Source organism: Bos indicus x Bos taurus, chromosome 11 (genome assembly GCF_003369695.1).
Source record: "Bos indicus x Bos taurus breed Angus x Brahman F1 hybrid chromosome 11, Bos_hybrid_MaternalHap_v2.0, whole genome shotgun sequence".
NCBI lineage: Eukaryota > Metazoa > Chordata > Mammalia > Artiodactyla > Bovidae > Bos > Bos indicus x Bos taurus.
Window position 1 is genome coordinate 102,842,230 of NC_040086.1, and position 27,873 is coordinate 102,870,102.

A 27,873-nucleotide genomic window follows, 5' to 3' on the forward strand; every position below is an offset into this window, starting at 1 on the left:
GACACACCACCACTCAGCTCCCGAGGGGCCGGCCTCTCAAGGGGCCTGGTCCTCTCCCTCCTTCCTGCCTCGCCCCCACCTCAGCCCCACCAGCCCCCTCCACACTGCCCCAACCCTGCTCACTAAGCTCCCCACGTCCGGGCCAGAGCACTTTCCAACCCCGGGGAGTCTGGTTCCTCCTCCGGGCCCAGCCAGGCAGCCCAGGCCAGGAAAGTCCCGTTGGCCCCCGTAGCAGCTGCTGCCCCTCCTGCCCGACCCTTCCGAATCCCTTCCCACCCTGGATCACGGGTGTTTTACACAGGACTTGCACGTGCCCAGGAAGCGGCCAGTGAGCAGCGTTTCTGGCCATGAGCCAAGCCCCCAGGCTGGGTGAGAATGCCTACCTGAGGCAGCCTCGTCCGGTCCTGAAGCTCTTGCTGCAGGAGGGCTGCGGACCTCTGCACGGAGACGATGTCCTTCTGCTGCTGCAGGAGCAGCTTCCTCTCTCGGTGAGAGGACAGGTGAAGGGTCCGCAGGTACCGGATGCCCCTCTGAACCAGAGGACCACACGTTGGCACCCGGAGACGGGGCGGGGCAGCTCTGGCACTGGGGACCCCTGGCCCCTGCAGATGTCCCTGTCCTTCTCATCCTGCTCAGTCAGGAGGTCCTCCCAACCCCACACTTTGGCCTCCCCTGTCGCTTGGGTTTGGCCATCAGCCGGCTCCGGCAGGAGGCAGGAGGGAAGCTGGGGTGCTCATTCCTTGGGCACCTCCAAGCAAGGCTGGCACAAGCCGGCTGTGCCCCTGCCATCCCCCACCGCCCTCCCACTCGCCAGGTCCCGGGCTCTATCCCTGACTGTCCCCTGGCTCCTGCTGCGTCTCTGATGGCCACCCTTTGGCAGAACCACCTTGCTGGGACCGCATCCCCCCAGGGGAGGCAACAGCCTGTCCAGGTCAGAGGAAGAAACTAAGGCTCGGCAGGGCTGGGTCCCTCGCCCCAGTGGGCAGGGCCCCGACCCAGAGGCCACCAACGTCTCCACCCACAACAAGGGACCCCAGGGTCCCCGCCTCATTTGATAACTGGAACCCTTCCATCCCTTCCTCACGGTCTCCTGGGCTCCTCCTGCTGCCCCTCCGCCTGGGAAGCCCCACACCCACCACCCCACCTCCCTGGTCCACACAGGTCCCACAGGATGGAGGTCAAGTCCACCACCACCCCTCCCGTCGCAGCTGAGGGACCCCAGGAAAGACGAGCGCCAGCCCCGGCCTCAGTCTCTTCATCCAGCTCCCACCCCACACAGGGCTGTCTGGAGACTGAAATCAACAGACACCAGCATAGTGGCCCCTGACCCCAGATGAGGAAACTGCACTCAGAGAAGCTGCGAGCCCCCTCTGAGGTCAGAGGTCCATGCTAGCTGGGCCAAGCCCTCCAACAACCCCACCGAAACACGCACGGCTGCAGTTCTCCCCTAATGAGGCTTGGAGAGGCCCGGCCACTGTACAAAGGCTGCAATGGTCAGAACACCGCGCTGCCCCCACCAGCTCTGAACGCTCCCCTTGCAGCCCTGAGCAGCCCTGGAGGGTGCCAAGCACCCAGGAGTTCTGTGGTGGGGTGCTCGCGTTCCCAGCCCCCGGAGAGCAGCAGGAGCCCCTGGGGGTCGCCCGCCGGGAGCCCGCCCTTACCAGCTCCCGCTCAAGGTAGCTGAGGGCCTGGTGCTGCTTCTCTGCCAAGGCCACCAGCGCTGCGTAGCTGCCAATGCTGTTCAGATACCTGGCAGAGGAGACGGCTTGACTGGACTGACTGCTGACCTTGGGGCCTGCCCGTGGGTGTGGAAAACCACAGTCCTGGCCAGCCCGAGCCATCCAGGTGGACCTGGCACGCCCGGTTCTCACGGCAGGGCTATCAGGAGGAGATGGCCGTGCGTGGGCAGGCGGGGGAGCCCCGAGGGGCCCAGTGGCCCCAGTCCAGACTTCATTCTTCCCATCCCCTCAGGACCACCTTTGGGCCTGGAGGGAGGAAGGGAGGACAGCGTATTTCCCATGCTGGCACCCCAGCCCAGCCAGAGGGCCCTTTTGGGAAGGTGGGAGTCATCATGGAATAGAAGACCCCCAGCCTGGCACAACTGTAAACCACCAGTAATCTTAACTGGAATGAGCTATTCGGAGACCAACATGGGAATAACAAGTAGCTGTAAAAAACATGTCCTCATTGACATGAATTCCACTTCCACAAATCCACCTTAAGGAATTCTTCTCTGGGATGTTCAGGACTCAGGGCACGGAGCTGGAGACGCCCCAGAGGTCCAGTTAGAGGGCGGCTAAGGGGGCTGCTGTCTCTGCGCTGGGTGCGCTGAGTGTTGTAACGCTCGTGCAGGGACAGGGAGAGGGCTTCTTGACTTTTAAACGAAAACTCAAGTTACAACGGCGTGTCAGTTCAGTTCAGTTCAATCGCTCAGTCGTGTCTGACTCTTTGCGACCCCACGGAGTGCAGCACGCCAGGCCTCCCTGTCCATCACCAACTCCCGGAGTTCGCTCAAACTCATGTCCATAACGATTCGGTGATGCCATCCAACCATCTCACCCTCTGTTGTCCCCTTCTCCTCCCGCCTTCAATCATTCCCAGCATTAGGGTATTTTCCAATGAATCGGTTCTTCGCATCAGGTGGCCAAAGGATTGGAGTTTCAGCTTCAGCATCAGTCCTCCCAATGAATATTCGGGACTGATTTCCAAGGCAATGGCACCCCACTACAGTACTCTTGCCTGCAAAATCCATGGATGGTGGAGCCTGGTAGGCTTCAGTCCATGGGGTCGCTAAGAGTTGGACATGACTGAGTGACTTCACTTTCACTTTTTACTTTCGTGCATTGGAGAAGGAAATGGCAACCCGCTCCAGTGTTCTTGCCTGGAGAATCCCAGGGACAGGGAAGCCTGTGGGTTGCCGTCTGTGGGGTCGCACAGAGTCCGACGCGACTGAAGCGACTTAGCAGCAGCAGCAGCAGTCTATTCCAAATGCTGTTTAAATACCTATCTGTGTATCTCCCTTAACAAGATCTGCCAAGACAGCCTGGAAAATGGGCAGAGATGATCTCGCAGATGTGGGGCTAGGGGAGGTTTCAAAGCCACTGTATTCACCTTTTGGTACTTTTGGTCGCATCAAACTTTCTCCAAACGCCCATGACCCTAGGTAGCAGCGCTTTACCCTGGGGGTACCGAGTGGGAGCGGGGCGGGGGCCCTGCGCGGCGCGCACGCGCTCACCCTCGCTGATGCTCCAGCCAGGCCAGCTCGGCGCGCGTCTTCTCCTCCAGCGCCTTCTCGCGCAGGCGCAGCAGCGCGGCCTGGTGCCGCGCGCGCAGGTCCTCTTCCCGCAGGCTCTGCTCCAGCATCTGGATCGTGAAGCGGCTGAAGGGTACCGGCGCCGCGCTCCGGGGCCTCGTCCGGCTCCCCTGCGGTGGTGCGGGCCGACCGGGGCGTGTCACCACCACCGCTGAGTGTCTCCGAGTGGGAGCAGCACCCAACTCCCCCGGGAGGAGGCTGCGGCCTCCAGGGAGCCTTCCCGGACTGGCCGCCCCAGTGTTCTCCATGTCGTGCCCCTCTTCCCCGGGACACGTTACTGTCCTCCTCCCAACTGGGGGCTCCTGAAGAAGGCAGGGTGGGGTCCTTGCCCTGTTGGCCCTGCACTCAAGCCGGCCACGTGCTTGTGCTCTGGATGGGTTAGGAAAGACTGGGCCCCTCCCTGACATGTGCAGTCAGCACTGCCTGGGCCAGCCCTGCCCCAAACCATGTCACCTGCCACCCCAGCCGTGAGGAAGGGGCTTGAGCGGATGTTGGCTGGAAGGGTGGGTGGTACCCGTGGCAGGGAGAGCCTCCCTTCACACAGGACCTGCAGCGGAGTCCCCCTGGGTGCAGGCTGTAGGAGGGGTGGGTCTCAACGCCTGATGTCCCCAGGCACAGAGAACTGCGTCCCCTACCTCCTGCCAGTGCCTCCCCTGGGGCCCACTTGTGAGTCCCTTCCCTGGGGTTCTGTACCTGGAACCTGAGTTCCTCCCAGAGCCTGGCTGGAGGCAGCTGGGAGGGGCGCTGGGCTGGTCTCCCTTCCTGCATAGGCTCTGAGGACAAAAAACAGGCATGGCTGGTCATATAAGGTTCCAGGGACCTTTTTTACAGGAAGTCTTCACCAATCTAGGGTGTCTGGGCAACTTAATCTACCACCACCACCACCACAGCACAACCCTCCCCACCCAGACACAAAGCTTCAGCCAAATCTTCAAGAGGCCATGAAACGGAGCAGGACTGTATGGTTCTCCCTCCACATACACCCCAATCCCAGTCATGTCCCTGACCTGCCTTTATCTAAAAAAGACTTTAATCAAAGAATAAATGTAATCAGAGAAGAAAATACAGAAATTAGTCCTGAATGTTCATTGGAAGGACTGATACTGAAGCTGAAACTCCAATCCTATGGCCACCTGATGCGAAGAACCAGCTCATTGGAAAAGACCCTGATGCTGGGAAAGAGTGAAGGCGGGAGGAGAAGGGGACGACAGAGGATGAGATGGTTGGATGGCATCACCAACTCAATGGACATGAGTTTCACCAAGCTCCAGGAGTTGGTGATGGACAGGGAAGCCTGGCGTGCTGCAGTCCATGGGGTCGCAAAGAGTTGGACACGACTGAGCGACTGAACTGAACTGATGTATACATACACACATATATACACATACGGGTATACATACGTGTGTATGTCTGTGTAGATACATAGATACATAAAATTTAAAAGTTTCTTGAGTGTTTACAAACATAACAATGTATTGTGGAGTTATAAAGTAAAATGCATGACTACCGTGGCCTAAAGTCCAGAAGAGAAGCAATGGAGGGCTGTAAGGTCCTCCTGTTCTGGGTGAGCCGGTGGAATGTCACGTGCAGATACACCAGAGGCGCTGTTGTAAATCCCAGATCAACCACTGAAGCCAATTACAGCTCAGAAGCCAACAACAGAGAAAATCGAATGATAGAAAAATACTTGTTTGACCCAAAAGAACGCAGAAAAAGAAAGGAGAAAAGGCCAGTTGAGACAAAAGAAAATAGCCCGGTGATAGACTCAAAAGCTAACAACATTGAGACTTCCCTGGCCGTCCAGTGGTTAAGATTTTGCCTTCCAAAAAAAAAAAATCTAAACAAAAAAGAGAAAGGAACAAAACAACAAAAAAACCTTTTCCTTCCGATGCAGGGGATGCAGTTTCAATCCCTCCCACAGGCCTTTGTGACCAAAACTCCAGAAACAAAGGAAAAACAATATTGCAACAAATTCAATAAAGACTTTAAAAAATGGCCCACATTAAAAAATATCTTTAAAAACTCTAACAGTAATGATAATTCTGTTCAATGGAAATAGCTAAGCACTCCAGGTGAAAGGCAGAGATTGCTGGATTGTATAATAAGACAAAAGAGCAAGATCCACCTACGGGCTGCCTCCAAGAAACACACTTGAAATAGGAAAACACACATTCGTTACAAGTGGGAGGATGGAGAGGACAGACCGGCTGGACTGTCTGATGCTAGCTGTGGGGACGCAGGAGTGGCTGGATCAGACACAGCAGGCCGCGGAGCAGCGCGGGTCGCTGGGGACAGAGGGCTGTCCCGTGAGGGCAGAGTTTTAAAGGGGTGGGTCCACCAAGGGCCAGGGTAATCCCAAATGATGATGTTCTCAACACCAGGGTTTCTTTTCAAGAGCTCACAGGACATCCACCAAGATAGATCCACATCTCTACATATTTGGGCTCAGGTCCGTCTAGTCAAGGCTATGGTTTTTCCAGCGGTCATGTATGGATGTGAGAGTTGGACTATAAAGAAAGCTGAGCACTGAAGAATTGATTATTTTGAACTGTAGTGGAGAAGACTCTTGAGAGTCCCTTGGACTGCAAGGAGATCCAACCAGTCCATTCTGAAGGAGATCAGTCCTGGGTGTTCTTTGGAAGGAATGATGCTAAAGTTGAAACTCCAGTACTTTGGCCACCTCATGCGAAGAGTTGACTCATTGGAAAAGACTCTGATGCTGGGAGGGATTGGGGGCAGGAGGAGAAGGGGATGATAGAGGATGAGATGGTTGGATGGCATCACTGACTTGATGGACGTGAGTTTGAGTAAACTCCAGGAGTTGGTGATGGACAGGGAGGTCTGGCATGCTGCAGTCCATGGGGTTGCAAAGGGTCAGACACGACTGAGTGACTGAACTGAACTGACCATGAGGAAATTAAACCGCAAGTCCATCATAGGAGCAAACAAGTCCATCATATGCCACCAGGGAGCGTGGTTAGTCTGCCGCCACCAGCTCAGCCACGGCTCAAACTCCCAGAGGTTGTGCTGGGCTGTCCCTGCAGCCTGTACACAGGGAACTCTGTTTGCCAACACAGGATCCAGTATCCAACTGGATATGCACGGGGCCAGCACCTGAGAGGCCTCAAGGAGTGACCACTCAGAGGGACAGAGGTGGGCATACTGGCAGACCTGGGAAGGGTGTGGGCTTTCCTGTTCCCCAAGGGACAGAGATGGGCTGTATTCAGGATTTCAGCGGGAGGGTGACAATCACCCTGAAGGTGACCAGAGCAGGACAGACAGGGCTGGACGACCCGCCCACCACACCTCCTTACTTGGCCACGCCCCTCGCTGTTGGGTTGTTTCACTCGGCATCTAAGCGAAAGCTTTCTTGTTGTAGTCCGGGCTCACTGCCCCCCGGTTTGGGTGGGTGGGGGTGGTGTGTCTGCTAACTGGCTCCCTGGCTCCCTGCTTGCCCTAACGAGCAGGAGGCAGTGATACCTGATGGTGTGTTGTGGCATCAGTCAGTTCAGCTGAGTCCTCAGTCGTGTCCGACCTTTTGCGACCCCATGGACTGCAGCACACCAGGCCTCCCTGTCCATCACCAACTCTCGGAGTTTACTCAAACTCATGTCCATCGAGTTGGTGATGGCATCCAACCATCTCATCCTCTGTCATCCCCTTTTCCTCCTGCCTTGAATCTTTCCCAGCATCAGGGTCTTTTCCAATGAGTCAGTTCTTCGCATCAGATGGCCAAAGGATTGGAGCTTCAGCATCAGTCTTTCCAGTGAATATTCAGGACTGATTTCCTTTAGGATGGACTGGTTGGACCTCCTTGCAGTCCAAGGGACTCTCAAGAGTCTTCTCCAATGCCACTGTTCAAAAGCATCCATTCTTCGGCGCTCAGCTGTCTTTAGAGTCCAGCTCTCACATCCATGCATGACCACTGGAATACTTTCAAACCCCAGTTCCACCGGCCCCATGAGGCCATGGGCGGGTCACCCCCTCCCTGGCCCCTCTGTTGGGCACCTGACCCAGCCGCCCCCTCGGGGCCCACGCGGGGCACAAGCTGTGCTGTCTGGGTGGCTGGAGGGTCGGTTCTGAGACCACTCACCCGCGTGAGCTGACGCATCCGCCCAACTCTTCTTTCCGTCCTGGGGACTCAGGGAGGGCGCGGCCGCATCTTGGCCTGGGAGTGGCTGTGAGCTGCCAGGTGAGAGAGCGCTGCAGACTGTGAGCCACGTGGCCCAAGACCCCCACCCGGCCCCATCGTACGCTGGGAGGAGGCCACACCTGGGTCTGGCTGCCGCGGCACTCTGAGACGTCCTCGCCTCCAGATCCACACGCACCTGCGGTCGCTCCAGCTCCAAGGCCGCCCCTGGCCTGGCCTGGGTCGAGTGCTCCTCCCTCAGCTGCTGTGAGGACAGGAAGGAGGCGGGTGTTGTGGAGGGTGGACCAGGCGGCGTCCCAGGAAGAGCAAAGGGCCTACCCTGAGGGCAGCTGCACTCGGAGGCCCTCGGCCTGGGCGGGACCCACAGCCCCTTTCCCCAAGCTGACCCGACCCACGCTTCCCACCAGCCTTTCCTAGGCTGGGCCGGGCCGCAGGGGGCAGGCTGGCCTGCTGACCTCCAGCCTGGGTCTGGACAGCAGCTCCCCCAGGGCCTTCTGCGTCTCCCAGACCTCCAGCTCCGCCTGTCGCCTAAGGAGGGCCAGCGCCTGCCCCTGCTCCCGCCAGTCCGGCTGCAGGGAGGAGAGGAGCAGCCTCAGGACTCCCCGGGGCCCCCGCCTGCTGCCCCCGCTCCCTGGCAAGGCCCCCGCCTCAGAGGGCAGGCAGTGTCACCTCCAAGGACTGGACCCTTACAGAACGTCCCCCCGGGAGGACCACTCTGTGCAGCCCACCACCCTGCTCCCCAGCCCGCAGCCTCCCCGCCTCGGCCTGGCCGGGGCCTTGGCCTTCCTTCCTGCTCCAGGCTCCCCTCCCTCCCTCTCAACTCTGGGGCCCCTGCCACTCAGCCTCAGGGGGTGAAAGCTGCTCCCGGTGGACCCCCAAACAGAAGCGGCCTAAAGATTACACACCTTCAGGGACTCCAGGAAGCTCAGCGACTTCTGCTGGACGTCGGATAGCGGACCTGCAGAAACCACAAGAAGCGGTGGCTGGGCGGCCTGGCCTGGCCTGGCCTGGGCCTGCAGGACACGCGCTGGGAGAGGACCCCTTCCCTGCGCGTCCAGGGAGGGTGGGCAGGGCCCCCAGCCTGTGGGGCAAGGAGACAGGTTGCTGCCTTACCGTACCCTGCCCACTCCCGCGGGGGTTGGGGGGCTCTTCCTGCCTGACCTCGGCCACCCTCCCCTGGGAGCAGGGACCCCAGGCTGCAGACACATGGCCGGGGCCAAGAACACAGGCCTTGCTGCCAGACAGGCCTTGGCTCATCACTCACTCGCTGGGTGCCCTGGAAAAAGCGCTAGTCCATGAACGCCTCTGCGGGGACACCCCGTGGTAAGATGCTCTGATACCCAGTGGCTGCCCTAATAAGGGTCGCAGCCCCATGGGTGTGCGGTGACCTAGGCCACAGGGCACAGCCCTGCGGCCTCCCTGAGACTGTCCAGAGTGCAGGCTCGGAAACCTCAGGCTCCCCAGGTGGCCGAGGGCTTCTGGTTCCCGGTGGGGGCCCCAGGGACCCAGCCTGGCCCTTCGGAGGTTGCCTGGGGTGGCGGGGGGTGACTGTAGTCAGAGGCGGGGGCAGCGAGCGTCGCTTCCTCTGGCCCTGCCCTCCATCTTCTTGGCAGGACCCCTGTGAGAGCCGGCAGCACGCAGGATGGGGGCTCCCCACCGGGGAGAGGCCTCGTGTCTGTGGACGGCAAGCCCTCCTGGTGGCTCTTGGACGAGCTCCTGCTTCATCCCTAGTGACTGTGCAGAGAGGAGGATGGCGCCCTGCTTCCCAGAACAGAGCAGCTCAGCATCCCACATTAGAGCGGCCAAAGAGCTGTAAACAGCAGCCAGCCGGCTCCCGGGCGCTTCCACGGCCGCTGAGGACTCTCTGCAGCACGGAGCCCAGGGGAGGGGCGGGGGCTCCGGCCAGCTGACATGCGCGGCACTTGGGGGCTGCCTGGCATGTTCCCCCACGCTCCCAGCTGCCTGGCAGTTCCCTGGAGAAGGGGCCACTCCTTTGCTTTTGCTTGTGGCCTGGAAAAAAGGTGCCCCGGTCCTCCACTGAGTTCCTGCAGATCCTCTGCCAGGGACCTGGAAGCTTCAGAGAGCCAAGGCCCCCAGAGCTGCTGCTCCAAGAGGTGCAGACCTTTCCTGATTATTCCTGGCCAGGCCAGCACCCCGACAGGTCACCAGGGAGACCCCGGGCTGTGGGTCCCCGAGCTCTGAGCTGCGATCCAGGAGAAAGCAAGTGTTCCCCGAGACGGATGCGGCCCGGGCCGCCGAGCAGCTGGCCCTGCTGAGCAGAGGACGGTTCTGGCCTCACTTCCCAACTCCTGATGACCACTGGGGAGTGGCCCCAAGAATCCAGCACAACCTGCCACCCCAGAGCGCCTGGCAGCCTTGTGGCTCCAACAGGACGATTAAACACATACGTGGCAACTGTTACTGTTGCCAACGGCGACGGGGACGATGAGGACCAGGTGAGCTCTCCCTACCGCACTGCGGCTGGGGGCCCGCGGCCTCAAACCAAAACAAAGCCGACGGGGCCCTGCCTGGGCGAGAGGCTGCCGTGCCTGGGGGCCGGAACCTTGCTGTCCGCTGGCAAGCCTCCCTTGCTGCTCACGTTTAAACTTAGAGGAAACAAACATGTAAAACTTCACTCTTCAGTAGCTCTGGCTGTGTCCCAGAGGCCCCCACAGCCACACATGGCTGCTGGGCGCCAGATCATACGGCCCAGAACTTAGAACATCTCTGTCACTGCAGAAAGTTCTGTTGGGCTGGCGCTGCTGCCAGTGGGAAAGGCTGGGCCCCAGTCCCCGCTCTGCCATTCACTGTCAGGTGGTGGGGGTTATGCCCCTCTGGGCACTGGCTTCCTCTTCCGTGAACAGGGGCATGAGCTTGGGACCTGCCTGGAGGCAGTGTGACACCAGTGAGCTGCCATGTGTGACACAGACAGGCCCAGGGGGCCTCGGGGCCTTTAGGAAGTCATTCACGCATTCAGCAAATATTCCCCAAGCACCTGGCCAGGCAGGAGCCGGGGCTGCAAGGAGAGCCGGACCCTCAGGTTCTCGTGGCCCACAGAGACAGAGGCACACACGTGAGTTTCACTCCCACCAAGCACGCTGAGACGGGCGAGCAGAGCACCCGACCCAGCCCGTGTCATCCGGGAGACTTCCTGGAGGAGGCGTCTGGTGGGAGTGCACAGCGCCTGTACTCTGGGTTGTGCTCGCTGCTTGGTGGTGGGCTGCCGAGATCCTGCTTGGCTCTTGGCCTCCCAGCAAGGCGGCCTGCAGGCAGAGCTGGGAGAGGAGCGGGTTTTTCTGGAAGACCCGGCACTTGGCCTGGCACCTGGCCTGCTGGGGTTCAGCCAAGTGGGGGATGGGGGCCTGGCCCACAGCTCTGCCCACACAGACCTCAGAGGCTCCAGGAGGCTGTCTTTGTGGGAGGGGGCAGGCTGGGGAGGAGCACCTGCCTCGGCTCTGCTACTTGGGGGGCACAGCGGGGGAGCGGGGGCCCCCTGGCGGGCTGCAGCCAGGCACCCTCGCGCCAGGCCCCTCCTTCCTCGGGAGGTCTGTGGCCCAGCCCCTTGCCCGCTGAGAGGCACCCCTGGGGAAGAGGTAGCTCGGCACAAAGGAGCTGCTGATCTGTTTTCCTTTGCCCTCCCCTGGCTCCCCACCCAGGCTACCCACTCGAGTGGTGACTCATGGGAAAGCTCGCACCGTTCCCACCGTTGACATGTGCTCCACGGTCCAGGCGTGTCGTCCTGTCCACTAGCAGCGGACGGCCCTTCCCTTTGGGATGTTGAGAGGAGGATGCCCTTGTCTGCCCTCCCCATGGGATCTGGGTGGGTCTGCCTCTCCCCAGAGACACTGTACCACCTCCCTGCCACCACCCCGGGCATGGCCCACCCTGCATGGGCAGACACAAGTACAGGGCACACATGGGCTGTGCAGCCCGAGACAGAATCAGCTGGCATTGCAGACCAGCAGGAGTGGAGGCCAAGGGCACTGCTGTTGCCCAGCCCACTGCTTTCTGTCTCGGGCCCTGAGTCCCAGTGTGACCCCGTTTGACAGACCAGGCACAGCTGATGGTCCCAAGGGGCCAGGGCTGCCCGAGTCAGAGGCACCCCAGCTCCCAGTTCCTGCTCGGCCAAGACGACGGAGAGGGGTGGACAGAGAGCTGGCATCTGAGCCCAAGTCCTGGTCCCAGCCCGTCCTGGGCACCCAGACAGCTCATGCCCCTCACTGGGCCACACTTCCTGGAAACTGGTGCTGGAAGCATCCACCCACTTCTGGGCAGACTCTCCCCTTGGGCATTGGTTGCCCAGGATCTGACAGCTGCAGTGGTCATTGGGGCATCTTTTGATTGCCCACCACCTCCTAAAAGGCAGGCTGCTTGAGGGCAGGGCCTGGTGCCCGGTCCATGCCAGGCTTGGCAGGTCCTCAGCGAGCTGGTACTGAGTGAGCAGAGGGAGGGTGAGCCAAGAGACTAGCGAGCTCCTGGGCAGCCCCCTCCCCAGGCTGGGAGGGTCTCCCAGACCTTGGGCCGGTGGGGGGAGGTTGACTGCCGGATGGAGTGACACAGAGCCCTCCTTCTCAGAGGGCCCGGGACCCCCAACACACACACACGTATCTACGCGCTCACACGTGCCCACCCCTGGTCCGCAGAGGGCTTTGTTCCCCACCTCTTGCCCAGCCTGGCCTCAGGGGCCCTCTGTCTTCCAGGGAGGGGCAGGTGTTTCTTGGAGGCACCGCTGCGGGTAACGCCTTGGGAAGCTGCTCATCCATGAGGGGTCCTCCACACCCCCATTGCCTAGTGGCAGCTCTGAGCCCAGGACGGTGGGACGCCAAAGCGCAAGGCTGAAATTCCTCCTGCCCGCCTCTCCCCCGGGCACTGGGAGGTCTGGGGGACTGCTAACTGCCCCCCAGGCCTTTCACAGGCCACTGGACCCCACAGGCCTCACCGCCCTCCTTGTGAGACGGGCAACTCTGCTGGGCCCGTAAGGAGGTTTTATTTGGGGCTGCTCCTGAGCAGGGCAGGGGTCGGGGTTCACTCTGAATGCACCTGCAGGAGCCCAGTTCTCCTACAGATGTGAGCACGTCTTATTCTTATTTTGGAGAAAACCAACTGAAAAAGGATAAAACGGATGCACATCCCAGACCTCTCCAAACAGCGCTTGGTCCCCAGCGCCAGGCCAGAGCCCTCCATCTGTCCCCCTCTCTGAGCCCCACTGGGCAGAGCATCCCACAGGCCGGCTCATGCCCTACTCTGCACGCTGCCAGGACGAAGGCCTGAACCCAGGAGGGTACCTGGCGGGCGCCCCACCCCCACAGCCCCAGCTGTGCACCAGCTCCAGGGTTCTGGGCAACTCTCAGCTGTAACCAGAAACAAAAACCCTCTGGTGGCAGAAGAGAAGGCAGAAGGCTGGGCCCCAGGAGCAGAGCTGTGGATGAAGCAAGCCTTCAACCCTCATGAGGGCAAGGGTCAAGTCAGGACAGAGGTGTGGCAGGAGCACAGAGCAAGCGGCCGCCCCGAAAGCCTCCAGAAAGCTTTAATACCGACGCGTGGATATGCTCCACATAAGGAAGGACCTCTACACCCAGAGCCTCGCCGAGCATCAGGCAGTGGAGGGGGTCCCCAGAGGACCTCCCTGGCCACCTGACCAGCCAGCCCAGGGCCTATCCACAGGCTCGCCCTTACCACAGCTCCGGAGGGTCCAGGGCGCGACCAAGCCTGCCCCTCTGGCCGAGTGCGTCTCTTCCAGCCGCAGGGAGCCGCCGCGGGGGTCCGGCGTGGCCGGCACCCCGAGTGAGCTGGAGATACACAAACACCCGTGTGAGCAGTGAACACCCTCGAGGCAGGAGACAGCTGGGGGCTGGGGGAGGGCCAGGAGGCTGGGCTCCTGCAGGCCCAGCATCCAGGGAGACCTAAGGCCCAAAGAGGGGCTGGGGCTGGGACCGGAGGCCCAGGGGGTGGCTGCCCCCGCAGGATCCCCTGGCTCAGCAGGGCCTGATCTGTGAGCAGTGACTTGGGGCTCAGTGCTCGCTCCTGCGGGGGGATCAGCTCCTGGCAGGAGCGCCTGGCATCCACGGTTACTGTCCAGGGCTGGGGCCCGTGTCTGAATGTCCTTTGCCCAAAAGCCCTCGCCTGTCTTCGGTCTGCTCGCTCAAAGTGCCTGCTCTGGGGTGACAGGCACAGTCCTTCATCTGCTTCATGACAGGCATGTCCTTCATCTTCGCCCCACTGGCCATCAGCTAGGGGGCACTGTCCGCCAGGCCCACGGGGAGCAGGGCCCACAGCTGAGCTCTAATTCCACCACCGTCTTCTTGCGCCCTGCACTGCCGCCCTGGTCGGAGAGGGACCTCAGCCGGCCGGGCGACCAAGAAGGCTGGAGTCAAACTGGTCTGGTTGGAGTCAGAGACCTGCCCTCCATCAGGGCGAGCTGCCTGGCACGTCTGCCCACGGGAAGAGGAGGAAGGCGTGGCCTGGGCCCCTCCTGAGAGGGTAGCAGCCCAGGTGGGGCGGGTGAGCCGCTGAGCACAGGTGGGCGGCAGCTTCCCCGGGTTAGGGGCCTGCGGCTCAGACGCGGGTGCTGGGCTCGGACATGTGGTGCTGACAGCCCGCCTCACTTCACGTCTCATCAGTGTATGTGCCTCTCTCTCCTGCAACCCAACCCACGACCCGCTCGAGTGACTAAAGACACGGCCACGCCTGTGGGCCATGGAGACGCGGCCTCCTCCAGCCCCGCCGGGTCCACAGTCACAGGTGTTTGTGGAGCATCTGCCATGCTTAGCCCCTGACCCCGCAGGGGACGTGGCATAAGAAGACTGTTCCACAAGAGGCGGCAGGCCTGGGACTGAGACGAGAGACGCTGCGAAGGCGAGGGGCTGGCCCAGGGGCTGATCCCGGGACGGCCCCAGCGGTGCTGGGGCGGGAGTACTGACCGCGGGCTCCGACGGTCAGGGGAGGAGGATTCCTAGAGGGAGTGGCGACAGGGGCTGCTCCAGGAATGTGTGGGCATGGAGGCATGGGGGGCAAGGTGGCTGCAGGGTCTTTTCCAGACTCTCTTGCTCCCTCCTTCCCAACCCAGTACCTGGGGGGTGCAGTAACCCCCACCTGGGATCAGCAAAGGGCAGGACGGAGCCGTGTCCTCCAAGGCCATCAGTCCCCAAGCCAGTCGCCCTCCATTATCTACATCACGTGTTGCAGAATTTCCCGCGGAGAGACAGACCATCGGTGTTCAGGCTCTGTGGGCCCCCAGGTCTCTGTCTCCACGGAAACCACTCAGCTCTGCCTTTGTGGCAGGAAAGTAGCCACGCTCGCTGTGTAAATATGATGAGTGTGGCTGCGCGTCAATAAAACTTTATTTACAAAGACTGTTGGTGGGTCCTGGGGGCTGTGGCTTGCTGACCACAGGTCTAGCTTTTTTCTAGGGCAGTGGTTCTCACCAGAATCACCTGATCATGGGGCCCACCCCCAGCATATCAGACTCAGGAGGGCCGGGATGGGAGGGAAGATGCTGCATTTTCTAACGAGCTCCCGAGGAACAATTTGAGAACCACTGGCCAGGGAGGAGGTGTAGCGGAAAAACCACGGGCTCTGGAGTCCAAGCCCTGGGTCTGAACCTCGGTTTGTCCTCCCCCTAAGCAGGTCACTGCTCCTCCGCCAGCCTCAGCTTCCCCATCTGTAAAATAGGGATGAGCACACACCCCTCAGGGTGCTGAAAGAAGTGCCTGAGGTTCAGGGAGGCCTGCGGGGTGACGGCGGGCACACAGCTGGGCCACACTCTCTCCCATCCTTCCTTCCAGACAGGCTGGGGGTGGACCGGTGGGCATCAGGGGCCCCCGCTCCGTCGGGGGTTGAGGGGCAGGACGGGAAGCCCTAGTGTCCCCACCACCTGATGCTGGTAGCAAGCTCTGTCCCCACCCAGCCACTGAGCACTGCGGTCCCAGCAAGGAAAGGACTTGGTGGAGGAGATCCACCCCGACTCAGGAACAGGCCTGAGAGGCGGCAGGATGGGCCAGGCCCTGGGGAGCGGAGCTGTGCCCTACAGCCTAGGACTCACAGGGCACCGACGGAGGTGTGCAGAGGCACGGCTGCAAAGCAGCCCCCGGGGAGCGGTGAGTGGCTAGTTTAGAAGGCGGGGCCGGGCCAGGGGCCTTTGAGGAGGCCCCGATCCTGGGCTCCAAGGGCGCTGGGCCGTCCAGGGCATGGCTCTGAACGACTTCCACCTCTGTGGTCTCTCCCTGCCTGGGCAGGCTGCAGGAGGTGGTGGGGAGGGGGCACCGTGCGCCTGGTGGGAAGGCTCTATGACTTGGGGGGTGCCACGTGCCCAGGCTCCCCGGCTCTGAGACCTTTGATGAGCCCACAGGACCTTGCTGGCCATCTAGCAGCGGGGACGTACAGATGTAGGCTGTCCACCTTGGAGCCTCCCATCCCGCCTCCCCTTCTCAAGGTCTAGACAGGAGCAGGAGGGAAGGGCAGGGGCTGAAGGCGGCCCAGTCTGGCCCAATGCTGACCCCTACTGGTGGCCACAATTCCATTCCAGCTTCCCAGGGGGCGCTAGTGGCAAGGCACCCGCCTGCCAACGCAGGAGACATAGGAGACCTGGGTTTGATCCTGGGTCGGGAAGACCCTCTGGAGGAGGGCACGGCAGCCCAACTCCAGTGCTCTTGCCTGGAGAATCCCACGGACAGAGGAGCCCGGCAGGCTACAGCCCACGGGGTCGCAAAGAGTCGGACACGACTGAGCACACGCACAGTCACAACCTGACTGAGGCTGGGCCGGGGAGGGGAGGGGAGAGGCAGCGCTGGGGGAATCGGGTGCTACGGGCAGCCCCCACCTCCTAGGGAGGACGCAGGCTGGGGGTGGCATGTGCTTTCAGCACAGGCCTGGGATCTGCGCTGACCACCCCCCGCCCCGTGCGAGGGCCTCCCCCGCCCCACTTGGATTCCTGGCTCTCTGACCATGGCCACAGTCTCCACCCTCCACTGTCCTCTCTGTTCACGAGCACTGCACTCCCAGGCTGCCCCCTGAAGCCCCAAACCGGGCACCGAGCCCAGGACATGCCTGGCGAAGCGGGTGGTGAGGATCCCTCCCCGTGTCTCTGGCCAGCCCTCTGGGAACCCCCCCGCCACTGGCCTGACCCCCTCTGGAACCCCCTCTCCCCCTTGGCTCTGAGCCGTGGAGCCTGAAGTCACAGAGGACCTGTGGCCGCACGAGGTGAGGAGGCATCCTGCGAGGGGCTGCCCGGTGGGGCGGGAGGGGGATGGCTGCCCCAGGACAGAGGGGCGGGGCCAGGGTGTCTGAGACCCTCCTGGGGCAGCACTGGGAAGGCGGCCAGTGGGGCTGGGGGTCAGGAGGGCACTGCTGGCCGGGGAGGAGGGCTGATCAGGGACCCACGCCTGCGGGAACTGCCAGGCAGTGGGGCTGAAGGAATGGTTCTTGGGGTGGGAGTGGGCAGTCCTTCCAGGAGGAGAGGGGCACAGCTGCTCAGTGAAGTCCAGGGGCCGACAAGGGCCCCAGGGCTGAAGGCACTGGGCAGCGACACTGGCTGCTGGGGGGAGCAATGAGCTGGGGGACAGAGAGGCCAGGGGTGGCCACAGCCACACGGCCGGGGGGCCTGGTTGTGAGGCTGGGCCCAGCAGAGCGTCCCCGGGACGGTGACTGCTAAGGTGGCCTCATGGGCCTGGGCTGGGCTGGCCGGGTGGACAGCGGGGCTGCTGAGGGCCCCCGGTGCCCCTGCCCCCGGCCGGTCATCCGTCCGTAACCACTGATGAAAAGGGACCCACGTGAAGTGGCCCCAGAGAAGGTCAGGGCTGGAGACAGGCCTGTTCAAGGGCTTGTAGGCAGGTGATCCTGAGGATCTGACACTGGCAAGAGACCTAGATGGAGGGCCCCCTGCCTCCACACGCCCCGCACACGACCGGCCTGCCAACCACCCGGGAACGCCTGGGCGACTGGGGGCCCACGTGGCCCACTGCGCACAGCCCAGCCAGAGGCGTCCGAGGCCCGCGTCTCCCCCGGGACAGGCCAGGAGCTGTGTCACCCTGCCCGCCCGGCTGCGTCCACCCCAGGGGCACAAGGGCGTTTGAGGGCAGCGCCCAGCCTTACCTCCCTGCGAAGGGGCTGAGGGCCTGGAAAGAAGCCACGTTTCTTGCCAGCCTCCCGTCCAGCTCGGAGCGTCCATCGTCCATGAAACCTTTCGAGAGAGAAGCACCGGGACTTCACTTCCTACAGGCTGGCAGGGTGGGGAGGGGCTGCCGCTTTGCAGGGAGTGAGATGGTCCCCCCACATCCCCACGGCAGGAGGCACAGGGGTCCTGCGTTCTCGCCCCTCTGCAGAGCCGGGGTGGGGAGGGGGCAGGACATCAACCTCAGGACTGGGGCCCACCCCTCCCCCTCCAGAGGCAAGGGGGCAACAGCAGGCACAGAGGGACAATTGCTGGGGAGGGGAAGAGACCCGGGGCAAGGAGAAAGTGGGGGTCCCCTGGCTGCCGGCAGGGCCTGGGGGTAGCCCTACCTATGGGCTCGCTGACGTGGCGGGCCCTGGGGCTCGCACTCTGCAGCCGCTCCCAGCCAGGGCTCCAGCGCACCGTTTCCGTGTCCAGGAAGCCAGGGGTGCAGAGAAGCGGCCTGGCCTGCAGCCCTGCCCAGTCCCCAGGCACCCCTTGGCCCACATTGGGCACGAGGGCTCCGGGGCAGGCCGGCGTGCTGGAGCTGGAGGGCAGCAGGCCTGGGCCAGGCCCCACCAGTGCGTCCATTGCCTCGGAGCGGCGCAGCTTGTCCGTCAGGACATCGATCCGCTGCTTCAGGATGTTCGCCATGGTCTCCAGGGCCTGCAGCCGGGCCTGCTTGTACCGGAAGTGCAGGGGGCCCGGCATGCCCAGGCGCTCCGACTCCTCAGGGTCCAGGTAAATGCAGAGACCCGGGCTCTGGCAGTTCGTACTCAGGTCCTGGAACTTCAGGGGCCCCAGGGAGGAGCTGGCTGGCATCAGCAAGGGTGTGCCCTCCCAGCCATCCTGGGGGCCTCCCACCTCCAGAGTCTTGGTGGGATTCAAGGCTCTGTTCAAACACAGGCAGAAGCTGCAGGGAGAGAAGGGACAGGGGTCAGCCTGGGGGGGGGTGATCATTTCCATGTGCGTGGGAGACACGCGTGTGCAGGGATGCATGTGGAAGCAGCTTCCGGGCCAGGCTCAGTGTCTATTCACTTCATCTGTTTGTGACCGTGGTGATCACGACGGACCGCACACACCTATTAGAAGGAAGGAGCCTGGCTGGCAGTGATTTCTTGGATATGACCCCAGAAGCACTGGTAACAAGACAACAGATAGGCAACTCGGGCTACTTCAGAATTAAAAACATGTATGTGTCAAAAGACCCAATCAACAGAATGAAAACACAGCCTTCTCGACTTCCTACTTTTGCATTCCAATCTCTGATGAAAAGGACATCGTTTTATAGTGTTAGTTCTAGAAGGTCTTGTAAGTCTTCATAGAACCAGTCAACTTCAGCTTCTTCGACATCAGCGGTTGGGGCATAGACTTGGATGACTGTGACATCGAATGGTTTGCCTTGGAAACGAACCAAGATCTTTCTTCTTTTTTTTTTTTCTTTTCTTTTTTTTTATTTTGTTAATGAGTTTTATTAGGAAGAATATTTTCTTTTTTTTTTCTTTTTTTTATTCCTTTATTTCTCATGTGTTCCCCATCCTGAACCCTCCTCCCTCCTCCCTCCCCATACCATCCCTCTGGGTCGTCCCAGTGCACCAGCCCCAAGCATCCAGCATCGTGCATTGAACCTGGACTGGCATCTCGTTTCATACATGACATTTCACATGTTTCAATACCATTCTCCCAAATCTTCCCACCCTCTCCCTCTCCCACAGAGTCCATAAGCCTGTTCTATACATCAGTGTCTCTTTTGCTGTCTTGTATACAGGGTTATTGTTACCATCTTTCTAAATTCCATATATATGCGTTAGTATACTGTATTGGTGTTTTTCCTTCTGGCTTACTTCACTCTGTATAATAGGCTCCAGTTTCATCCACCTCATTAGAACTGATTCAAATGTATTCTTCTTAATGGCTGAGTAATACTCCATTGTGTATATGTACCACAGCTTTCTTATCCATTCATCTGCAGATGGACATCTAGGTTGCTTCCATGTCCTGGCTATTATAAACAGTGCTGCGATGAACATTGGGGTACACGTGTCTCTTTCCCTTCTGGTTTCCTCAGTGTGTATGCCCAGCAGTGGGATTGCTGGATCATAAGGCAGTTCTATTTCCAGTTTTTTAAGGAATCTCCACGCTGTTCTCCATAGTGGCTGTACTAGTTTGCATTCCCACCAACAGTGTAAGAGGGTTCCCTTTTCTCCACACCCTCTCCAGCATTTATTATTTGTAGACTTTTGGATCGCAGCCATTCTGACTGGTGTGAAATGGTATCTCATAGTGGTTTTGATTTGCATTTCTCTGATAATGAGTGATGTTGAGCATCTTTTCATGTGTGTGTTAGCCATCTGGATGTCTTCTCTGGAGAAATGTCTATTTAGATCTTTGGCCCATTTTTTGATTGGGTCATTTATTTTTCTGGAGTTGAGCTGTAGGAGTTGCTTGTATATTTTTGAGATTAGTTGTTTGTCGGTTACTTCATTTGCTATTATTTTCTCCCATTCTGAAGGCTGTCTTTTCACCTTGCTAATAGTTTCCTTTGATGTGCAGAAGCTTTTAATTAGGTCCCATTTGTTTATTTTTGCTTTTATTTCCAATATTCTGGGAGGTGGGTCATAGAGGATCCTGCTGTGATGTATGTCAGAGAGTGTTTTGCCTATGTTCTCCTCTAGGAGTTTTATAGTTTCTGGTCTTACGTTGAGATCTTTAATCCATTTTGAGTTTATTTTTGTATATGGTGTTAGAAAGTGTTCTAGTTTCATTCTTTTACAGGTGGTTGACCAGATTTCCCAGCACCACTTGTTAAAGAGATTGTCTTTAATCCATTGTATATTCTTGCCTCCTTTGTCAAAGATAAGGTGTCCATATGCGCGTGGATTTATCTCTGGGCTTTCTATTTTGTTCCATTGATCTATATTTCTGTCTTTGTGCCAGTACCATACTGTCTTGATAACTGTGGCTTTGTAGTAGAGCCTGAAGTCAGGTAGGTTGATTCCTCCAGTTCCATTTTCTTTCTCAAGATCGCTTTGGCTATTCGAGGTTTTTTGTATTTCCATACAAATTGTAAAATTATTTGTTCTAGCTCTGTGAAGAATACTGTTGGTAGCTTGATAGGGATTGCATTGAATCTATAAATTGCTTTGGGTAGTATACTCATTTTCACTATATTGATTCTTCCAATCCATGAACATGGTATATTTCTCCATCTATTAGTGTCCTCTTTGATTTCTTTCACCAGTGTTTTATAGTTTTCTATATATAGGTCTTTAGTTTCTTTAGGTAGATATATTCCTAAGTATTTTATTCTTTTCGTTGCAATGGTGAATGGAATTGTTTCCTTAATTTCTCTTTCTGTTTTCTCATTATTAGTGTATAGGAATGCAAGGGATTTCTGTGTGTTGATTTTATATCCTGCAACTTTACTATAATCATTGATTAGTTCTAGTAATTTTCTGGTGGAGTCTTTAGGGTTTTCTATGTAGAGGATCATGTCATCTGCAAATAGTGAGAGTTTTACTTCTTCTTTTCCAATTTGGATTCCTTTTATTTCTTTTTCTGCTCTGATTGCTGTGGCCAAAACTTCCAAAACTATGTTGAATAGTAGTGGTGAAAGTGGGCACCCTTGTCTTGTTCCTGACTTTAGAGGAAATGCTTTCAATTTTTCACCATTGAGGATAATGTTTGCTGTGGGTTTGTCATATATAGCTTTTATTATGTTGAGGTATGTTCCTTCTATTCCTGCTTTCTGGAGAGTTTTTATCATAAATGGGTGTTGAATTTTGTCAAAGGCTTTCTCTGCATCTATTGAGATAATCATATGGTTTTTATTTTTCAATTTGTTAATGTGGTGTATTACATTGATTGATTTGCGGATATTGAAGAATCCTTGCATCCCTGGGATAAAGCCCACTTGATCATGGTGTATGATCTTTTTAATGTGTTGTTGGATTCTGATTGCTAGAATTTTGTTAAGGATTTTTGCATCTATATTCATCAGTGATATTGGCCTGTAGTTTTCTTTTTTTGTGGGATCTTTGTCAGGTTTTGGTATTAGGGTGATGGTGGCCTCATAGAATGAGTTTGGAAGTTTACCTTCCTCTGCAATTTTCTGGAAGAGTTTGAGCAGGATAGGTGTTAGCTCTTCTCTAAATTTTTGGTAGAATTCAGCTGTGAAGCCGTCTGGACCTGGGCTTTTGTTTGCTGGAAGATTTTTGATTACAGTTTCAATTTCCGTGCTTGTGATGGGTCTGTTAAGGTTTTCTATTTCTTCCTGGTTGAGTTTTGGAAAGTTGTACTTTTCTAAGAATTTGTCCATTTCTTCCTCGTTGTCCATTTTATTGGCATATAATTGTTGATAATAGTCTCATGATCCTTTGTATTTCTGTGTTGTCTGTTGTGATCTCTCCATTTTCGTTTCTAATTTTATTTATTTGATTTTTCTCCCTTTGTTTCTTGATGAGTCTGGCTAATGGTTTATCAATTTTATTTATCCTTTCAAAGAACCAGCTTTTGGTTTTGTTGATTTTTGCTATGGTCTCTTTTGTTTCTTTTGCATTTATTTCTGCTCTAATTTTTAAGATTTCTTTCCTTCTACTAACCCTGGGGTTCTTCATTTCTTCCTTTTCTAGTTGCTTTAGGTGTAGAGTTAGGTTATTTATTTGACTTTTTTCTTGTTTCTTGAGGTGTGCCTGTATTGCTATGAACTTTCCCCTTAGGACTGCTTTTACTGTGTCCCACAGGTTTTGGGTTGTTGTGTTTTCATTTTCATTCGTTTCTATGCAAATTTTGATTTCTTTTTTGATTTCTTCTGTGATTTGTTAAACCAAGATCTTTCTGTTGTTGCTGAGGTTGCCTCCAAGTGCTGCATTTCAGACTCTAATTGACTATGAGGGCTACTCCATTTCTCCTAGGAGATTCTTGCCCACAGTGGTAGATGTAATGGTCATCTGAATTAAATTCTCCCATTCCTGTCCATTTTAGTTCACTAATGCCTAGGATTTTGATATTCGCTCTTGCCATCTCCTGCTTGACCATGTCCAATTTACCTTGATCTGTGGACCTAACATTCCAGATTCCTATGCAATATGGTTCTTTACAGCATCTGACTTTTTACCTTCACCAACCAGACACATCCACAGCAGAGCATTGTTTCTGCTTTGGCCCAGCCACTTCATTCTTTCTGGAGCTGTTAGTAATTGCCCTCTGCCTTTTCCCAGTAGCACATTGGATACCTTCTGATCCAAGGGAGCTCGTCTTCTGCTGTCCTATCTTTTTGCCTTTTCATTCTGTCCATGGTGTTCTCGAGGCAAGAACACTGGAGTGGCTTGCCATTCCCTTCTCCAGTGAACCACGTTTTGTCAGAACTCTTCAGTATGACCTGTCCATCCAGGTGGCTCTGCACAGCATGGCTCATAGCTTCACTGAGTTTTGCAAGCCTCTTCACCGTGACAAGGCTGTGGTCCATGAAGGGGATGTTATGTGTATTTTAAGTGAAATGTTTGTAAGTGAAAAAAAAGGACACAGCAAAGCAAGATGAAGGACCTAGAGCCGCCCCGCCCATGGAGATGGACATCCCCCAGCGTCGTGTCCAGCTGAAGGAGCCGCGCAGCGAGGACCCCTGCAGCCTGTCCGGTGGGGGCTGCCCGAGGGGCAGCAGGCGACACGCACGCTCAGTGTGCATGTTCACTTTGCACCTGTGTCCTCGTCTGGGTGTGACCAGACACCAACCCTGAGAAGTTAAAAAGAGATGCAGACCCCGGGCTGCCCTGTGGACCCTAAATCTGGGGATGTGGCTCAGGGACGTGCACTTTTAAAACAAATGAAGCAAAAAGGAGCCAGAGAGAGAAACTTCCAGGAGCCAGGGGTCAGGGGAGGGTGTCCAATCCACTGGGGTGAGCGGCTGCAAAGAGGGGTGGGTGCTGAGCTCCAAGGGGTTCAGCCCAAAGCCCCCTCCCAGAACGCTGGCTGCCAAAGGCACACCCAGGACGGAGGTTCAGAGTGAGCCCAGGGCAGGCAGCTCCTGGTGGGGCGGTGCCTTGCGGGGACCCCTGTCCTCAGCCCCTCTGGGTCCGCTCCTCCCCCCCGGCCACAAGTGGATGACACTCCCGGAACCCGGCTGTGAGCTCCTCGTCACATTGCCCTCCCCTTGTCACCAGGCAGGTGGCCAGTAAGTGGCTGGCCCTGGCCGGAAGCCCCCAGGGCACTGCCCACAGCCCTTCGCCGTGGGGACGAGCACTGGGAAGGGCAGCCTCCGGGGAGCCTGGACGCTCAGTCCCCCAGAAAGGCGGCGGGAGGGCTCCCACCCTGCACTTCAATGTTGCCGGGGGAGGCGCCGCCTGCACAGCTGCCGCCAAGAAAGGAAAGCACATTGCAGCGAAAGCCAAGAGAAAGTGTCAGCGAGGGGGCAGCACAGGAAGGTGTGGCGGGGACGGGAGACATGGTTTCTCCTGCGCTGCTCGGGGGGATGCACAATGGTGTGGTCACAGCCAATACAGCCCAGCAGTGCCTCCGTGAGTGAGACACAGAGGTACCACGTGACCGGACAACTCTCCTCCTGGGTGCATGCACAAGAGAGCTGAAAACAGGTGCTTAGATGTTTCAATCAGAGCGGCCGAAAGGGGGAAACAGCCCACAAGTCCATGAGCTGACTACGGGTGTGCAAAATGTGGGGGATGCCCCAGTGGAATATTACTCAGCCATAAAAAGGAAGGAAGTCCTGACGCAGGCTGCAACATGGATGAACCTGGAAAACACGCTCAGAGGAGGGAGTCAGGCACAGAGGCCCTGTGCTGTCTCAACTGATGTGAGACACCAGAGGAGGTGAATCCAGCCAGCCAGAATGGCCATCATAAAAAAATCCACCGACAACAAATGCTGGAGAGGGTGTGGAGAGAAGGGAACCCTCCTCCACTGTTGGTGGGAATGTAAATCGGTACAACCACTACAGAGTCCAGTATGGAGGTTCCTCAAAAACCTAAAAACAGAGCTACCATATGACCCTATGTCCTGGGCATAGCGTAGTCCTGGGCAACCCTAGTCCTGGACATTTATCTGGAAAAAAAAAACGTGATCCAAAAGGATACATGCAACCCAGTGTTCATTGCAGCTAAGACACGGAAGCAACCTAGGTGTCCATCGACAGAGGAATGGATAAAGAAGATGTGGTAGGTATATGCGATGGAATGTTACTCGGCCATGAAACAATAAGATAATGCCGCCTGCAGCAACAGGGATAGACGTAGAGATTGTCACACTGAGTGAAGTCAGTCAGACAGAGAAGGAGAAATATCGTGTGACATCCCTCATATGAGGAATCTAAAAAGAAATGACACAAAGGAACTTACTTACAAAACAGAAAGAGACGCACAGACTCAGAAAATGAACTTACAGTTGCCCGGAGGAAAGATGAGGGGAAGGGATAGTTAGGGAGCTCGGGATGGACATGTACATGCTGCTGTATTTAAAATGGATAACCAACAAGGACCTCCTGTACAGTACATGGGGGAAAAAAAGAAAGAACAGGTGAATCCATAAGGATGAACAGCAGATTGGGGCTCAGGGGAGGAATGGAGGGGCCTCGGGGCTCAGGGGAGGAGTGGGGGGGTGCCTGAGAATGGGAACTGGGTTTCCTTTTGGGTGATGAAATGTTTTGGGACTAGACAGAGGTGGTGGTTGGTTTCACAATATTGTGAATGTGCTAAGGGCCCCTGAATAGCTCAGCTTATAAACGTTAACTTTACATAACAGCAATCTCACCTCAGTGGAAACCAACGCAGCCCTGATCACAGGCTCTGTGCAGCTCTGGACAGAGCAAGCCAACCCCTGCCCAGGAGAGCCCCCCAGGAAGCCCAGCCCCGGCCCCTCACACCCACCTGCCCGGGGCCTCCTGGTCCCCCAGTACCATACCGGAAGTCACCTTGCTCCACTGCAGCACCGGCGCCCCCGGCCCGGCGGCGGCTTCCAGATCCTAAAGCAGAGAAGGATGCTGTCAGCCCCAGCCCAGCCACAAGACCCCAGACCCTGTCTCAGCCTCGGAGCTGGCCCCGGCCTCCGCGGGAATCACAGGCTGGTCCCTTCTAGGGGGAGGGCGGGCAGAGACAGAGGCAATGGGGTCCCCGCAAAGCCCCATGGAGGCCAGGGGAGCCGGGTGTCTGAGCTGCCACATACCCTGGACTGTGCCGCGTGCGGGACGAAGGTCACGATGCCGGGGGTCGTCTGGGAGACCACGGGGACGGCTCTGCCCAGCACGGCCTCCCTCTGCTTCCTGTGGGCGCCCTGCAGCCTCTGGTTTCTGAGCTCCAGCGAGCGCATGGCCGAGGCCTTTTCTTCCAGGGCCTGCCGCCGCCAGGCTGCAGTCTTCTGGCGCATGAACTCACGCAGGGACTCGGAGCCGTGGAGGGGGCCCAGGGCCCCCGGGGCTTGGGGCAAGGCCGAGGTGGCCGCACCTCATTCTCCTTCTCAGGTGCGTTCCGAAGGGCACCCTGGCTGGGCCTCGGCCAGGCGAGCTTGGCCCCTGAGGGGGTCCGCAGGGGACCCCTGCCCTGATACAGGGGGCTGGGCCCCTGTGTGAAGGAGGTGCTCCAGGGCCGCCAGGTGGGTTGGCTCGGCCTTTCCAGAGGGCTCCATGGCCTCGGGGCGGGGTCTGCCGGGTCTTCACAAGCAGTCCAGGCCCTCTGTGGACCCCAGGCCTGCCCGGCCGAGGCGCTCCAGGACCGCTGCAGGAAGGGGACCCACCTTTCGGGGGGGCTCCCAGGCCTCTGCAAGGAGGGGTCTCGTCCTTGGAAAGCCCAGGTCTTTGGTGGGCAGGAGGCCTGCCTGGCCGAGGCGCTCCAGGGCCGCTGCGGGAAGGAGTTCGGCCCTTCGGTGGGGCTCACGCATCTCTGGAAGGAGGTGTCCCGTCCTGGGGCCACCCAGGTCCTGTGTGGATAGGACTCCCACCCGGCCACAGGGCTCCAGTGCTGTGCAGCAGGGAGGCTCCCAGCCCTCTCAGAGGTGGGCAGCCTGTCCGTTGGGGCCCCAGGGCTCTTCCAGAAGGCACCCCTGACGTCTGGGGGTTTCCAGGGGCCTGGCCGCCTCCTCCCTGCCAGGCCATGCAGCTCCAGTCCTCGGCTCGTGTGGCGAGTCTGGGCCAGCTCCAGCCCGGCCTGGATTTGCTGGCGGAGGTCTCGAAGGACGGCCATAGCAGCCTGGACATTCACGGGTGGATCGCGGGAAGCCAGGGTGGGCACGTTGTCCGAGGGCATCTGCAGGTCACTGTGGACAGAGGCTGGACTTGGCGTCTGGGGGTGGACAGGGGAGCTCTCAGTGGCTCCAACCTTCTTCCCGTGATCTGCAAAGACAGGCAGTCGCGGGGTTGCCAGGAGGCGCAGAGCCCCCCTAGAGACCCCCCATCTTGGCTCTGCTCTCAACATCCACTCGCAGGAGCCCTCTGGGGGCAGATGCCACGTCTGGGTGACTCACAGCTGTGCCCAGGCGTCTGGCACAGAGCCACCCTCTCTGAACATGTCGAAAACTGAGTATGTGTGTCGGGGGGTGCGGGTGACAGACGTCTGCTGGGAGCCACTGTGGCTGTAGGCCTGCATTCTCTAAGTCAGGACAGCCTGGTGGTCATGCCCTGCCTTCCAGGAGCAGAAATTTGCTTCTCAGGGACAGAAACCCTCTTTTTGTTTTGTTTTAAATGCAGCGAGTCCCGGAAGCCCCTGTATGCTGGTGGGTTTGGTGGGAGTCTGACAGGTCTCCGGGGGAATGGGTGCCACACCTGCACCCCAATGCCATTGCCGCCTGGGCGCCCACCCCGGCGCCCACCCCCAAGATGCCACACGGAGCGGAGCAGAGTCCAGGCGGAGGCACGAGGTACCTAATTCTGCGACGGGGGCCTGGTCTCTCGAGGGGATCTTGCTCTGGAGCCTGGGGAGGGCGGGCGGGGGCCCCAGCACACCCTCACCAGGGCTTGTCCTTTCCTCCAGGCATGAACACCCACCAACTCAGAATCTTAAAGAGAAAACACATATACAGCCAAGTGCCCGGGGCCCTCCGCGTGCCGGCCCAGAGGGGAAGGCTGGCAGCTCCTCACAGAGCCAGGAGACCAGGTCACACGCTCCTGGAGGGGACAGGGTGAAAACACTTGGGTCCAGGCCACTCTGGCGCGGGGCCACACCCCAGCCATTAGCCAGCATCCTGGGCAAAGTTGAGTCTCAGGATGACCTGGACGTGTGACCCGATTTCTCTGGCCCTCAGGGGTAATAAAACGTACTCCCTATG

General features: G+C 58.1%; 1 protein-coding gene across 1 annotated transcript in view; it reads right to left on the bottom strand.

The window, feature by feature from the left end:
• Positions 1-27,873, bottom strand: part of LOC113901811 — a 59,371-nt gene that overhangs the window by 14,660 nt on the left and 16,838 nt on the right. Inside the window, 14 exon segments of the mRNA XM_027556742.1 lie at positions 384-530; positions 1,662-1,749; positions 3,236-3,423; positions 4,007-4,086; positions 7,407-7,498; positions 7,586-7,707; positions 7,919-8,032; positions 8,369-8,421; positions 13,140-13,252; positions 17,553-17,640; positions 17,961-18,523; positions 25,485-25,579; positions 25,780-26,021; positions 26,024-26,941. Of these exon segments, the coding sequence (XP_027412543.1) occupies positions 384-530; positions 1,662-1,749; positions 3,236-3,423; positions 4,007-4,086; positions 7,407-7,498; positions 7,586-7,707; positions 7,919-8,032; positions 8,369-8,421; positions 13,140-13,252; positions 17,553-17,640; positions 17,961-18,523; positions 25,485-25,579; positions 25,780-26,021; positions 26,024-26,941 (2,903 nt within the window).